The sequence below is a fragment of the Staurois parvus genome, unplaced genomic scaffold (genome assembly GCF_062004578.1).
Source record: "Staurois parvus isolate SC_StPar_1 unplaced genomic scaffold, SC_StPar_1.0 ptg001215l, whole genome shotgun sequence".
Taxonomy (NCBI): domain Eukaryota; kingdom Metazoa; phylum Chordata; class Amphibia; order Anura; family Ranidae; genus Staurois; species Staurois parvus.
Window position 1 is genome coordinate 834,660 of NW_028319011.1, and position 16,808 is coordinate 851,467.

At 47.3% G+C, this 16,808-nt stretch overlaps 1 protein-coding gene across 1 annotated transcript in view; it reads right to left on the reverse strand.

The window, feature by feature from the left end:
* Nucleotides 1-2,320: 2,320 nt before the first annotated feature.
* Nucleotides 2,321-16,808, reverse strand: part of LOC149438127 (forkhead activin signal transducer 3-like) — a 30,308-nt gene continuing 15,820 nt past the window's right edge. The window contains exon 4 of the mRNA XM_089660222.1: nucleotides 2,321-3,057. Within this exon, the coding sequence (XP_089516348.1) occupies nucleotides 2,410-3,057 (648 nt within the window). The 3' untranslated portion in view covers nucleotides 2,321-2,409. The remainder of the gene's footprint in view (nucleotides 3,058-16,808) is intronic.

Genomic DNA, 16,808 nt, shown 5'->3' on the forward strand with positions numbered 1-16,808 from the left:
TGCACTTGTGTCTTTGTGTTGCTATTACTCTGTTCTGACTCTCCTGGTATCTGATTCGGCTTGTGACTTGACTATTCTTTGTATTCTCCTTTGATCTGACCCTCTGTTGCTGAACCCGGCTCGTGACCTGTGATTCTCGTCTGCTGTCCTGTACTGTTTTGTCCTGTTGCTGAACCCGGCTTGTCTGACTACTCTTTTGCCTCTTCCACCAGCTACACGCCATTGGCGGCGGCCATTACCGCAGCTGAGGTGCCTCAGGGGCCGCGACCTGGTTCCTGGCTGCATCAAGTCCATCCCCACCATCGGGGCCCTGGTGAAGGGCAGCCTGGGACTTAGACTCCGCGCCCTGAGGGACTTCGGTCTGTGGGTGGTGGTTGTCGTCAGCCAGTGCGTTACATTGTTAGGCCTGCCTGTCCGTTCCTCGGCCCCTGCCCTGACACCAACGGGCTGAAGAATTCAACAGCTTTTTCTCACAAGAGGATGCAGTACCCCGGCAAACAATTTCTTGAGCTCGCACATGGGTGATGCCGCACCTGTGATACAGGAACACGAGGTGAGTCAGGCATTTAAATCTGTCAATTTGTGGGTCCAGATGGGGTCCAAGGGAGGGCTGTTAAGACCTGAGCCAACCACCTTGCAGGGGTCTTTACTAATATATTTAACTGATCATTATCATTGGCTGTGGTTCCAACTTGCCTAAAATCTACTATTACTCCCATACCAAAAGTAGCAAACATAGATAGTTTGAAGGATTGTGCTCACCCCGATAATGAAGTGCTTTGAGGGATTAGTGTTAAAACGTATCAAAACAGCCTCACCAGGTAGTTTTGTGACCAGGTGACCATTGTGGTGTGAGGCAAACAATTTGTCTCTAAACATTGGGGAGATCAAGGAGTTAACGGTTTTTAGGAAGACCAAAACTGACATGGTTCTATTCTACACCAGAGGAGACATGGTAGAGCCGGTATATGATTTTAAGTGTTTAGCTATTAAAGTTTTACTAAACCCTGCATTCACTATATCTGGTCCCCCCATTCCCTATATCCGCTCTGCCCGGACCCTGCATTTCCCTATATCCAGTCCCCCCAGACCCTGCATTCCCTATATGCGCTCTCCCCGGACCCTGCATTCCCTATATCCGCTCTCCCCGGACCCTGCATTCACTATATGCGCTCTCCCCGGACCCTGCATTCACTATATGCGCTCTCCCCGGACCCTGCATTCACTATATGCACTCTCCCCGGACCCTGCAACTCTCCCCAGACCCTGCATTCACTATATGCACTCTCCCCAGACCCTGCATTGACTATATGCACTCTCCCCAGACCCTGCATTGACTATATGCACTCTCCCCAGACCCTGCATTGACTATATGCACTCTCCCCAGACCCTGCATTGACTATATGCACTCTCCCCAGACCCTGCATTGACTATATGCACTCTCCCCAGACCCTGCATTCACTATATGCACTCTCCCCAGACCCTGCATTGACTATATGCACTCTCCCCAGACCCTGCATTGACTATATGCACTCTCCCCAGACCCTGCATTGACTATATGCACTCTCCCCAGACCCTGCATTCACTATATGCACTCTCCCCAGACCCTGCATTGACTATATGCACTCTCCCCAGACCCTGCATTGACTATATGCACTCTCCCCAGACCCTGCATTGACTATATGCACTCTCCCCAGACCCTGCATTCACTATATGCACTCTCCCCAGACCCTGCATTCACTATATGCACTCTCCCCAGACCCTGCATTCACTATATGCACTCTCCCCAGACCCTGCATTCACTATATCAGCTCTCCCATAGTACACAACATGGAAATGCAATTATTTTAGTAAATACTAAACCTGGAAACCATCTGGCAGGAGGTTCAGAAAAGAAAAAGGTGAGGACAAAATGACTCAGAGCGGGACTGAGCAGCTGCTCTGTGTCTTATGAATGCACAGAGTGCGGCTCAGGAGTTAGCACGCACCAGTGCCCCCATAGCAAGAGGCTTACTATTGGGGGAACTGGTCAAGAGGGGAGGAGCCATGAGCACCGGCAGGGGACCTGAGAAGAAGAGGATCCGGGTTGCTCTGTGCAAAACCACTGCACAGAGAAGGTAAGTATGACATGTTTTTTTTTTTTTTTCAAATAACAAAGCTTTTACATCACTTGAGATTAAAAAACAAATTCAATTTTATTTGAAGTAAAAAGAAACAGACATGATAGAAAATGACTGATATATACATCTTTGACTAATGCCTTTGGACTGTAGGTCATGTTTGGTGCCACCTCCGCTGGACCATGTGCCACATTGGGTGCCAACATCATTGGGTAAGACTTGAAGTTCAGCTAGTCCTTGAGGCAAAAGTGACTAGCCCAAAACCAGCCTTGTCTCAACAACTGGCCAATCAGTAACCATTGGGTCTGTACCCTGGGTACACCCCACCCTGAGAAAATTTTGGCCCATAGATGTTTTGAGTATGTAGCCCCCCCCCGTGGTGTGGATACACTGGGATGTCAAAGACCGTATTATTGGGAGGGAAATCTGAAGAGGATATTCTGGTTCTGGCTTCAGAGGGTCTGGGCAGGGGAGGCATCAGACTGGGAGTGTAAATATCCCTCCGCTCAGGTGGAGCTTGAGTATGGGGTAGGCATGTAGTCACAGAGGAAGAGGGGAAGTTGGAGTAAAGGAGAGGGTGAATGCTGGGAGGGGACACCACATTAGGGGCCATGCATTTTGAATATGACTTTGGAAGGTTCCATAAGATGTTTGGGAAGGTTGCGGCAGGATCTATATTTGGGGGTTGGGTTTGTACTGAGGGACCAGCCTCTGCATCTGATCCGACCACAGTATTGTCTTTTGAAAGATGGGGGTGGTGAAAGTCTACAGATCTGTAGGGCTGTCCATGCAGGATACAAGGAGCCAGGTCAGGAGGGTAGCCTTCTTGCCGGGTGCCTCCCGTTTTCTGCAGCTTCATGGCATCCTCAGGAATTTGGCTCACATCCACCATCCAGTAGTTGCCCTTAGCCTGCGGCTTTAGTGGATCTTTTAGGACCTGCAAAGAGTGAGAAGACATTGGAGGCGTAGGCCGGCACAGCAAATTCACACAAATCTATTACGGGTCAGGTAACCAATCCTTATGGCCTATTTATAATACAGACAAATAATTTCCCCGGATCTGCCCCTATTATCATAAATGGTTATACTTTACATGGATAATATATGTACAAAATTAAAAAGGTTTGCTTTCTATAGAGTGGAAAACCGTAGGATCCCCCATCAGGTGTGCTAAGATTTTAGCTGGAGTTCTTTTTTTTTTAATCAAAATTGTATATAAATCTAAGTATGCACAAATATACAAAATACAAAAATCAACCTATTGCAGTGTTGTCTCTGCCCCTCCTGTGATGTTTCTGGCAATTTGAAAATTCTGGGAGAATGGTAAGGAATGGTTGCTGCAGGAGGGGCAATTCCCTCCACTGGAAGATAGAGCAATGCCCTGCGCTGGGGGGGGGGGGGGGGACAATACTCTGTGCTGAAAGGAAGAAGAGGGTCAAACCTGCAGTAGAGGTGGTGGCAATGCCCTGGGGTGGTCATATGAAGAATATAATGATGCAATAGGTAGAATCAGTGTGGGGTAATGGGAGGATGAGGGAGGGTAAAAACACAAGGTAGAGTAATGAAGCAGAGTGGACATCTACACATACCGGGGTGTATTTACTAAAGCTAGAGAGTGCAAAATCAAGTTCACTTCTGCATAAATACCTAATCAGTTTCCAGGTTTTACTGACAAATCCTAATTGAGCAAGCAGAGGTAAGAAGCTGATTGACTACCATGCACAGCTGCACCAGATTCTGAGTGCACCAGCATTAGGCTGGCCATACATTATACAATTTTCTTGAGCCAACCACCTTGCAGGGGTCTTAACTAATCATCATCATTGGTTGTGATTCCAACCTGCTTAAAAATCTACTATTACTCCCAAACCAAAAGTAGCAAACAGATAGTTTGAAGGACCATAGGCCAATTGTGCTCACCCCGGTAATAATGAAGTTCTTTGAGGGATTGGTGTTAAAAATGCATCAAAACAGCTTCACCAGGTAGTTTAGATGCTTGTTGTGTGGGGCAAACAATGTGTCCCTAAACATTGGGGAGACCAAGGAGTTAATGGTTTTTAGGAAGACCAAGACTGACATGGTTCCAGTCTACACCAGAGAAGTGGTAGAGTGGGTATCTGCTTTTAAGTTTTTTTGGGGTATTAAAGTGTTACTAAACACTGGACTCCACATTCACTATATCTGGTCTCCCACAGTACACAGAATATGGAAATGCAATTATTTTAGTAAATATAAACTGCTAAATACCTTCTCATCAGCAGTATATAGCAGTCTTGACTTCTATCAGTGTCCAGTAGAGCACTGGCTTAAGCTTGTAGGAGCTTACTTTCTTCTTTAGTGGCATGCAGAACCCCTGACCTCTGGACAATGCTGATTGGCCCTGTGCTAATTTCATGTACTGTCCCAAGAAAAAACCTCTAGCAATACACACCAAACTGAGCATGTGCAGAGTGTCTTCACACGATATGTCTTATCAGGATGTAACAGGGGGAACACTAAGGGGAGAATCAGAAGACAGGATCAAACAGCATTTTTACACACCGCAGAGGATTAACCCCTTAGGTTCCACGGTGAGTATAACAAGCATTCTTTACTGCATATAGTTAGTTAGGCTGAAAAAAAAAGTAATAATCCTATACCCACAGTTGATCCAGAGGAAGGCAAAAAACCCCAGCAAAGCATGATCTAATTTGCACCTGCTGGGGAAAAAATAAATCCTTCCTGATTCCCGAGAGGCAATCGGATATTCCCTGGATCAACTTTACCTATAAATGTTATATCCAGTTATATTCTGTGTATCCAAGAAAGAATCCAGGACTTTCCTACAGCAATCCACTGAGCTGGTCAGAACCAACTCTTGAGGGAGTCTATTCCACATTTTCACAGCTCTCACTGAAGAAACCTTTGTGTTTTGGAGATTAAATTTCTTTTCCTCCAGACATAAAGAGTGCCCCCTTGTCCTCTGATGACCTCAGGGTGAATAACTCTACACCAAGTTCACTATATGAACCACTGATGTATTTATACATTGTGATCATATCCCCCCCCCTTATGTATTATACATGGTGATCATATCCCCCCCTTATTATACATGGTGATCATATCCCCCCCTTATTATACATGATGATCATATCCCCCCCTTGTGTATTATACATGGTGATCATATCCCCCCCTTGTGTATTATACATGGAGATCATATCCCCCCTTATGTATTATACATGGTGATCATATCCCCCCCTTGTGTATTATACATGGTGATCATATCCCCCCCTTGTGTATTATACATGGTGATCATATCCCCCCTTAATCTCCTCTTCAAGAGAATAAACTCAGTTCCTCTAATCTTTCCTCATAGCCGATCTCCTCCATGCCTCATATCAGTTTGGTTGCCCTTCTCTGTACTTTCTCCAGTTCCCCAATGTTCTTTTTGTGAATTGGTGCCCAAAACTGAACTGCATATTCCAAATAAGGTCTTACTAATTATTTGCTCCGGGGTAATATGATCTCTCTGGAGTCTATACCTCTTAATACAAGAGGATTTTGCTAGCTATAGAAGCCTCAGCTTGGCATGGCATGCCATTATTAGGATTGTGATCTACCAGAACCCCCAGATCCTTCACCATTGATTCCCCAGTTGTACTCCCCCTAGTAAAAAAGGGTTCCAACACTGAACCCTGGGGTACACCACTGATGACCCCAGACCATTCATTAACTACTCTGAACACGATCTTTTAGCCAGTTTTCTATCCATTTACATATGGATTTTTCCAAGCCCGTAGACTTTACCTTACAAGTTAGCCGTGTGTGGGGAACTGTGTCAAACACTTTTCCAAAATCCAAGTATACCACGTCCACCGCCACCCCTGTCCAAGGTTTTGCTCACCCCCTCAAAAAGAAATCAGATTTGTTTGACAACTTCTGTTTTTCATGAATCCATGCTGTCTGTTGCTTAAAATATTTGTTTCCAGCAAGAACTCATCTATGTGGTCTTTTATTAAACTCTCCAGTATCTTCCCAACTATAGAAGTTAAACTAACAGGTCTGTAATTACTTGGTAAAGATTTTGACCTTTTTATATATAGGCACCACATTGGCCTTACAGCAATCCAGTGGTACTATGCCAGTCATTAAAGAGCCCCTACAAATTAGAAACAATGGCTTTGAAAAGACAGAGCTCAATTCTTTAAGGACCTGTGGGTGTATGCCATCTGGTCCAGGGGCTTTAGTCACCTTTATTCTGTATAAATATTTTTAGATCATATCAATTGTGAGCCAATGTGGATCATCTGGAGCTGTATCAGTACCATGCCCATTATGAACAAGAGCTCCCACATGCTCCTTTGTATATACAGAGCTGAAGAAGGCAATAAATTTGCCTTCTCTTTGTCCCCAGTCACCCCCTCTAGATTATTTAGTAAAGGGCCTACATGCTCGGACCGGACCTTCTTACTATTAATATATTTGAAGAATTTTTTGGGGTTGGTCCTGCTATCTTTTGCAATCTGTTGTTAGTTTTCAATTTTTGCGGCCTTTATTTCCTTTTTCCATATTCTGTTATATTCTTTGTAATGTTTAAACGATAATAGTGATCCTTCATTTTTTTATTTATTAAAAGTTCTTCTCTTATTATCTATAGCCTTTTTAACTTTGGCTATCAGCCACATAGGTTTGATTTTTAGCCTTTTAAACTTGTTGCCCATGGGATTATATTTTGCAGTGTGAACTCCCATTTCTGTGTTGTGTTCATCAATGCCAATATTCCCTCCCAGTCTAAGTCTTGGAAAATTACCTCTTGAACTTAAGCGGTTTTTATTTTTCCTGTATGTGCTCGCCGTTTACAGTTAATAAATGAAGTCATGTTATGGTCACTGCTGGCCAGATGTTCTTTTATATGCACATTCGTAAAAAGCTCTGCATGGTTTGAGATTACCAGGTCCAGCAGAGCATCATTCCTAGTTGGGGCCTCTATGAATTGTACCATAAAATTGTCCTGTAGTAGGTTTAAAAAGGTTTGCCCTTTAACTGTTCCTGCAGTACCATTACTCCAGTCAATTTCCAGGTAGTTAAAATCTCCCATTATTATCACTGTCCCAGACCTTTAGATCTGTGTAAGGAGCCGAGTCTCCATCTCCTCATTAACACTGGGAGGCCTATAACAAACTTCAATGACTACCTTAGTATGCACCCCCATGTGCAGTTCCACCCATAATACTTCAGCCTCATCACACTCCCCATCAACTAGGTCCTCTTTTACACTCGCTCTGAGATCACTTCTCATATAGAGACAGACACCACCACCTTTCCTATTACTCTGTCTCTCCGAAAGAGAACATAGCCAGGAATATTAATGGTCCAGTCAAGCGAAGAATGAAGCCAAGATTCAGCAATACCAATTAAATCATAGCTCTCCATGCAAAAAAGATTCCAACTCACCTATTTTGCTTGACAGACTTCTGGCATTGTTGAACAAACACTGACACCTTGTTCACACGTATTTTGCATATTTATTGTCATACAAATGGTACCGATTCCACTGGTTGTTTGCATCATGGGAACGGTCTTATCAGCCATAGCCTTCCCCCCATCTTCCCCCATTCCACCCACCAATAAGTACTGACCCGTCTGATCTGTCTACCCAGTTATAATCTAATTCTCCCTCCCCCCTTGATCCTAATTTAAATACTCCTCCAGCCTTCCCTTAAACCTCTCCCCCAGCACAGCAGACCATCTCTAACATATAGGTTGCACCCCAATGAAAAGTCAGCCCAGTGCTTTAGGAACCCAAATCCTTCCCTCTTACACCAGGTCTTCAGCCATGCATTGAGTTCTCTAATCTCCCCATCTTTCCCGAGTTGCGCATGGCACAGGTAATATTTCATAGAATATCACCTTGGAGGTTCTTTCCTGCAACTTGCAGCCTAATTCTTTAAATTGATTTTTAAGCAGCCTCCATCTTCCATGTATTCTGTCATTGGTTCCAACATGAACCAAGACCGCTGGGTCATGCCCAGCCCCTCCCAGTAATTTATTAACCCGGTCCACCACATGCCGAACCCTGGCACCAGGGAGACAGCAAACCATTCGGTTGAGGTGATCCTGGCGACAAATTCTATCAGTCCTTCTGGTCATAGAATCCTACTACTACTACCACCAGCTGTCTAAGCCTTCCTGCACTACCCTCACCACCCCTCCCAGATGGTCTGCCATCCCGGCTGTTAGGGATAGCAGTGACATCCAGGGGTGCCACCCCCACATCTTCAACCAACTTGCCCAGCCTGTTTGGGTGCTCAAACCCAGGGCCAGCCTTCCTTCTCTATGAGCCCCTACCACTCCCTCATTACAGTAACCCATCTTCCTACCTGATAATCCTAATTATCCCCTCTGCCCTCCACATCAGTCCCATTAGCTACCTGCTCAGAGAGCAGAAGACCCCTTTCAAGGTTGATAGCTCTGCCCAGCATTGCAACTTTCTCCTCCAGAACTCTAACACGAGATTCTAGAAAGGCAAGCCGCTCACATCTGTCACAGCGGTATCCATCCCGGAGCTGTTGCTCCATTGTTGCATACATGCGGCACACTGTGCACTGCACAAACCTTCCACCCCGCTAGCACTCATATCCCATCACAATACTAACAGGAAAGATCACTTGTCACTTACAGGTTAGTAGACTCCTCTTATAATCTCCTGTTTCCAACTCCATTTTTTATTTAACTCCACTTATTAAATGTCCACTTAGTTCAGTGGTTCTCAACCTTTCTAACGCCGCGACCCCTTAATACAGTTCCTCATGTTGTGGTGACCCCCAACCATAAAATTATTTTCGTTGCTACTTCATAACTGTAATTTTGCAGTAGGAGGAATAGTGCCACGTCATTGGTGTCAGTGGGAGGAATAGTGCCCCATCATTGGTGTCAGTGGGAGGAATAGTGCCCCGTCATTGGTATCAGTGGGAGGAATAGTGCCCCATCATTGGTATCAGTGGGAGGAATAGTGCCCCATCATTGGTGTCAGTGGGAGGAATAGTGCCCCATCATTGGTATCAGTGGGAGGAATAGTGCCCCGTCATTGGTGTCAGTGGGAGGAATAGTGCCCCCTTCATTGGTGTCAGTGGGAGGAATAGTGCCCCGTCATTGGTGTCAGTGGGAGGAATAGTGCTCCGTCATTGGTGTCAGTGGGAGGAATAGTGCCCCGTCATTGGTGTCAGTGGGAGGAATAGTGCCCCGTCATTGGTGTCAGTGGGAGGAATAGTGCCCCGTCATTGGTGTCAGTGGGAGGAATAGTGTCCCGTCATTGGTGTCAGTGGGAGGAATAGTGTCCCGTCATTGGTGTCAGTGGGAGGAATAGTGCCCCGTCATTGGTATCAGTGGGAGGAATAGTGCCCCATCATTGGTATCAGTGGGAGGAACAGTGCCTCATCATTGGTATCAGTGGGAGGAATAGTGCCCCATCATTGGTATCAGTGGGAGGAATAGTGCCCCATCATTGGTATCAGTGGGAGGAATAGTGCCCCATCATTGGTATCAGTGGGAGGAACAGTGCCCCATCATTGGTATCAGTGGGAGGAATAGTGTCCCATCATTGGTATCAGTGGGAGGAATAGTGTCCCATCATCGGTATCAGTGGGAGGAATAGTGTCCCATCATCGGTATCAGTGGGAGGAATAGTGCCCCATCATCGGTATCAGTGGGAGGAATAGTGTCCCATCATTGGTATCAGTGGGAGGAATAGTGCCCCATCCTTGGTGTCAGTGGGGGGAGGAATACTGCCCCATCCTTGGTGTCAGTGGGGGGAGGAATTCTGCCCCATCCTTGGTGTCAGTGGGGGGAGGAATTGTGCCCCATCGTTGGTGTCAGTGGGGGGAGGAATCGTGCCCCATCCTTGGTGTCAGTGGGGGAGGAATAGTGCCCCATTGTTGGTGTCATTTGGGGGAGGAATCGTGTCTCATCGTTGGTGTCAGTGGGGGGAGGAATAGTGCCCCATCGTTGGTGTCAGTGGGAGGAATAGTGTCCCATCGTTGGTGTCAGTGGGAGGAATAGTGCCCCATCATTGGTATTAGTGACACCAATGATGGGGCACTATTCCCACTGACACCAATGATACTTACCTTGCAGACTCCTGCTCCAGCCTGGGCTCGCTCGCTCCCTCCCTCTCCCATGGTACCGACACTTACCTGTCAGATGTCTTCCTTCTCCGGCCGCTGTCCTCCTCTTCACTCGCTCGATCTTCGCGGTGCCGCTCGGCTCCTCCTCTCCAAGCTCCACCTCCTTGCCGGTGATTGGCCGCCTGTGTGCCTCTCCTGAGCTACAGTACCGGCGGCCAATCACAGGCGAGGATTGATCTCGAGGTGTGTCCAGATGACAGGGGCGGCATGTCATCCCGCCCACACCTGGAGACGGCGGTGGCAGCGGCGGTGGCGAGGAGCGGTGTCTCAGTTCCTAAGACCATCGGAAATATGTGTTTTCCGATGGTCTTAGGCGACCCCTGTGGAAGCGTCGTTCGACCCCCAAAGGGGTCGCGACTCCCAGGTTGAGAACCGCTGACTTAGTTAAAGGTCCAGCAAGCAAAATACAGGCAAGCTCAGAGTGAGCTCCACAGCAAGTTATATAGGACCTGTATCACCTGGGACCAATTAACCCCGCCCCTTAATTAGAAGAGTGAAGGAAGACAAGGAAAGGAAGAAAAAAAAGTGACAGAAAAAGGGATTTAAAAAAGTAAAATCTTTTAGCAAGACCCAAAGAAGAAAATAAAACAACTACAAGCACCAGCAGTCAGCAGCAGTCAGAAGTAAAATGTTTTCACATTTCCCAGTCTTCAGTGATCAGCCAGCATACAATGCCAGACTGATTGTACTGTTGTGGGTTTAGTAACACTTTATGTCACCTGGAACACTCCAGCAACTATGGAAGAATGTTGTTCATTGACTAGAGTTCGGCTTTTAATACCGTTATCCCAGATCTATTGGTGGGGAAGATGCTGAAGCTGAATATGCCCCCATCCCTTTGCTCTTGGACAGTGGTCTCCAAACTACAGCCCTGGGGCCAGATGTGGCCCTCTGATTGCCTTTATCTGGCCTTTGAGGCATTATTCCTGCCAGTCACACCAACAATGGGGCACTATTCTTCCCACTGACACCAACAATGAATCACTATTCCTTCCACTGACACCAACAATGAGGCACTATTCCTTCCACTGACACCAACAATGAGGCACTATTCCTTCCACTGACACCGACAATAAGGCACTATTCCTCCCACTGACACCAACAACGAGGCACTATTCCTTCAACTGACACCAACAACGAGGCACTATTCCTTCCACTGACACCAACAATGAGGCACTATTCCTTCCACTGACACCAACAACGAGGCACTATTCCTTCCACTGACACCGACAATAAGGCACTATTCCTCCCACTGACACCAACAACGAGGCACTATTCCTTCAACTGACACCAACAACGAGGCACTATTCCTTCCACTGACACCGACAACGAGGCACTATTCCTTCCACTGACACCGACAACGAGGCACTATTCCTTCCACTGATACCGACAATGAGGCACTATTCCTCCCACTGACAACGACAATGAGGCACTATTCCTCCCACTGACACCGACAATGAGGCACTATTCCTTCCACTGACACCGACAACGAGGCACTATTCCTTCCACTGACACCGACAACGAGGCACTATTCCTTCCACTGACACCGACAACGAGGCACTATTCCTTCCACTGACACCGACAACGAGGCACTATTCCTTCCACTGACACCGACAACGAGGCACTATTCCTTCCACTGACACCAACAACGAGGCACTATTCCTTCCACTGACACCAACAACGAGGCACTATTCCTTCCACTGACACCAACAACGGGGCACTATTCCTTCCACTGACACCAACAGTGGGGCACTATTCCTTCCACTGACACCAACAAGGGGGGCACTATTCCTTCCACTGGCACCAAGGGGGCACTATTCCTTCCACTGACACCAACAATGGGGCACTATTCCTTTCACTGGCACCAACAATGGGGCACTATTCCTTTCACTGACACCAACAAAGAGGCACTATTCCTGCCACTGACACCAACAATGAGGCACTATTCCTGCCACTGACGCCAACAATGGGGCACTATTCCTTCCACTGACACCAACAGTGGGGCACGATTCCTTCCACTGACACTAACAATGGGGCACTATTCCTGCCACTGACACCAACAATAGGGCACTATTCCTGCCACTGACACCAACAATAGGGCACTATTCCTGCCACTGACACCAACAATAGGGCACTATTCCTTCAACTAACACCAACTATTTCTCCCCATAAAACCAAAGATCGGGCATTGTTTACTCCCATGGCCCCCCTACAGTCTAAAGGACACTAAACTGGCCCTTTCTTTAGAAGGTTTGGAGACCCCTACTCTTGGATAAAGGATTTCCTGGTAGAGCACCCACAGGGGGTCACACTGAGTAAGCATGTGTCATCCCAGGGTGTGGTCAGCATAGGAGTACCACATGGTTGTGTATTGAGTCCCCTTCTCTACTCTCTATACCCTTGTGATTGCACTCCTTGCTTTTCTACAAAACGTAACATCAAAGTTTCAGATGACACCACCATAGTAGGTTGCATCACAAGAGGGGATGAGAAGCATTACAGGGAAGAAGTGGCCAATTCAGTAGAGTGGTGTGAGGGAAACAATTTGTCCCTAAACACTGGGGAGACCAAGGAGTTAAAAGCTGATTTTAGGAAGACCAAGACTGACATGGTTCCATTCTACACCAGAGGAGACGTAGTAGAGCCGGTATCTGCTTTTAAGTTTTTAGGTATTAAAGTGTTACTAAACCACAGACCCTGCATTCACTATATCTGGTCTCCCCGGACCCTGCATTCACTATATTCGGTCTCCCCGGACCTTGTATTCACTATATCTGCTCTCCCTGGACCCTGCATTTACTATATCTGGTCTCCCAGGACCCTGCATTCACTATATCTGGTCTCCCTGGACCCTACATTCACTATATCTGGTCTCCCAGGACCCTGCATTCACTATATCTGGTCTCCCTGGACCCTGCATTCACTATATCTGGTCTCCATGGACCCTGCATTCACTATATCTGGTCTCCATGGACCCTGCATTCACTATATCTGGTCTCCATGGACCCTGCATTCACTATATCTGGTCTCCCTGGACCCTGCATTCACTATATCTGGTCTCCCCGGACCCTGCGTTCACTATATCTGGTCTCCCCAGACCCTGCATTCACTATATCTAGTGTCCCCGGACCCTACATTCACTAAATCTGCTCTCCCCGGACCCTGCATTCACTATATCTGCTCTCCCCGGACCCCGCATTCACTATATCTGCTCTACCCGGACCCTGCATTCACTATATCTGGTCTCCCAGGACCCAGCATTCACTATATCCGCTCTCCCCGGACCCTGAATTCACTATATCCGGTCTCCCCGGACCCTGCATTCACTGTATCTGGTCTCCCCGGACCCTGTATTCACTATATCTGGTCTCCCCGGACCTTGCATTCACTATATCCGGTCTCCCTGGACCCTGCATGCACTATATCTTGTCTCCCTGGACCCTGTATTCACTATATCTGATCTCCCCAGACCCTGCATTCACTATATCTGGTCTCCCCGGACCCTGAATTCACTATATCTGGTCTCCCCGGACCCTGCATTCACTATATCTGGTCTCCCTTTACCCTGCATTCACTATATCTGGTCTCCCCAGACCCTGCATACACTATATCCAGTCTCCCCGGACCCTACATTCACTATATCTGATCTCCCCGGACCCTGCATTCACTATATCCGCTCTCCCCAGACCCTGCATTCACTATATCTGGTCTCCCACAGTACACAGAACATGGAAATGCAATTATTTTAGTAAATATAAATTACTAAACCTGGAAACCATCTGGCAGGAGGTTGGAAAAAGAAAAAAGGTGAGGACAAAACGACTCGAGGAAGGTTTCTTTCTTTCCAATAGCTATCAAGGCCCTAAATGGTCATTTTGAGTATTATTATCTCGCTCCAAGTGACTTGGCTTGATGTTGTGGTCGTCGTTTCTTTTAGGCTTTTATATGGGGGGATGGGGACAATGTTCACATGTGTGCATGTTGAGAATGTTATATGTTCATGTGTGTGTGGAGTTTTTTTTTTTATAGAATTTCATTGTGATTTACGTTGCAATGACAATAAAGTACCTATCTTTTTTTATTTCATAAAAGTTTATTGGTGAATTACAGAATTACAAAGGAACTTGTAAAATACAAGAGGATAAGGCAGTCATCAATAGGTACAACATGAGAAAACAGAGATCATATGCAAGAACATAGACAGCGACAAATAACTAGGCCACAACCGGGTTATGCATGTAATACTCAGGCAGCATGAAAAGGCATAATAGAGGCTGATAACAGAGAACCTCATGTAGATATACCTCAAGGCATAGGCCCGCAATGGGGGGGCGAATGTAGTGCACATACAAAAAATGTGGCGACAGTCGTTATGTAGCAAAGGTATCTGAATACAAATGAAAACTGTCGTAGAGACTCTAATAAGTATAAGATAATATTGATGTAGTTATGCCCAATGATCTCTTGAAGACTACATAAAGTGCAGAAGAGTGTGTGAGAAGAAAAGGAAAAGAGTGTGGGAGATGGGAGAGATGAAAGAGAAGAGAAAGAAAAAGAGAAAAAAAAAAAAAAAAAGGGGGGGAGGGGGTAGAGGAAAGGGGGAGGAAGGACAAAGGGAGAGGGTGGAATAAGGGGAGGAGTAACGTGCGAATTAAGTGTCATCGTCTATACGTTAGGATATAAACAGAAGTAGACAGAACCTGAACCGCCACAGGGGACATGCAAATGGAGGCAGATACACTTAAGGAAACACATTGCCAGCCATTCGGAAAAAGAGAAAGGGGTGTCATAGGAGGGTGAGCTGAATTAGATCAAGTAGATTGGTCCATGAGGGACTGATATGCAGGGGTGGTCTGAAAGTGAGTCCAACAGGCCCAAGTGTGGGAAAATTTGGTCAGGGTATCAAGTGCAGTCGCAATCAGTTTTTCCATCTCCGCCACTTTGCCCAAGCGGATAAGCCAATCTTGTATGGAGGGACGGCGAGTGGAGCCCCAAAATACAGGTAAGCAGAGTCTGGCTGCGTTGACATATGCATAGCTAAGGATTTAAAATACTGTCCCCACGGAAGGGAGGAATAGTGGAGGAGGAACTGAGTCAGAGAAAGAATCAATGGTAAGGTAGTTACAGACACCACAATCCGATAGACCTCTTGCCAGAATGGTTGAATGATTGGGCAAGACCACCAGATGTGGAGAAATGACCCATCTGACGTCCAGCATCTCCAACAGCTGTTGGGCAAGGATTCTCTCTTGTCAGGTATCACTAACACCATTGATCCTGCAGGTTTGTCGGCCACCAACGCCCCCTTGACGTTGGAGGAGCTGCACTCTGCGGCTAAATCCTTCAGGCGGGGCAGGACCCCGGGCTGCGATGGTCTCCCAGCAGAGCTCTATGTAGCGCTGTGGGACCTCGTGGGCCCGGACCTGCTCAAGCTGTACGAGGAGATGGTGGTGGAGGGCAGGATGCCTCCTTCGTTGAGGGAGGGAATGATCACGATCTTGTACAAGCGTAAGGGGGAGAGATGTGACTTGAAAAACTGGCGTCCCATCTCTCTCCTGAACGTGGACTACAAGATCCTCGCCAAAGTCCTGGCTAACAGGCTGAAGGCCGTCATCGGACAGATCATCCACCCGGATCAGACTTGCGGCATTCCTGGCCGCAGGATTGCAGACAGCCTAGCGCTCGTCCGGGACACGGTCCAATACATCAAGGACCGCCGTGTGCACGCGGCCCTGGTCAGTCTTGATCAGGAAAAGGCCTTTGACCGTGTCTCCCATGGGTGTATGTGCAGAGCCCTGCGCAGGTTTGGTCTTGGGGAAATGTTTTGTCGGTATGTTGACCTGATGTATAACGACATTTGTAGTACTGTGCAGGTGAACGGCTGGAAAACTGACCCCTTCCCGGTCCTCTCCGGGGTCAGACAAGGCTGCCTTCTTTCACCTCTGCTTTTTGTTTGCTGTATAGAGCTCTTTGCCGAATGCATCAGACGGAATCCAGAGATCGGGGGAATCACCGCGCCGGGACCAGACAGAAGGGAAGTGAAGTGCTCGCTCTACATGGACGACGTGACGGTGTTCTGTGCCAACCAGCGCTCCATCGACCTGCTCGTCCAGACCTGCGAGGACTTCGGCCAAGCTTCGGGGGCAAAAGTCAACTGCGGGAAGTCAGAAGTCATGCTGTTCGGAAAGTGGTTCCTGCCTTCTTCTGCATCCATGCCCTTTGGCATCAAGACAGACTTCATGAAAATCCTGGGAGTTTGGTTTGGTGCCGAGGGTGCAGCCCTGAAGTCTTGGGAGGAGAGACTGTCAAAGATGCGACAAAAGTTTGGACTTTGGAGCCTCAGAGACCTCACCATCGAAGGGAAGACACTGGTACTCCGCAGCGAGATTCTCCCTGTGTTGCAGTACCTCACCCAGGCCTGGCCCCCACGGGTCAACACCTGTAAGGCCATCACCAGGGTGGTGTTTCACTTCATCTGGGGCTCCAAGATGGACAGAGTGAAGAGGGCAGTCATGTTCAAGGAACC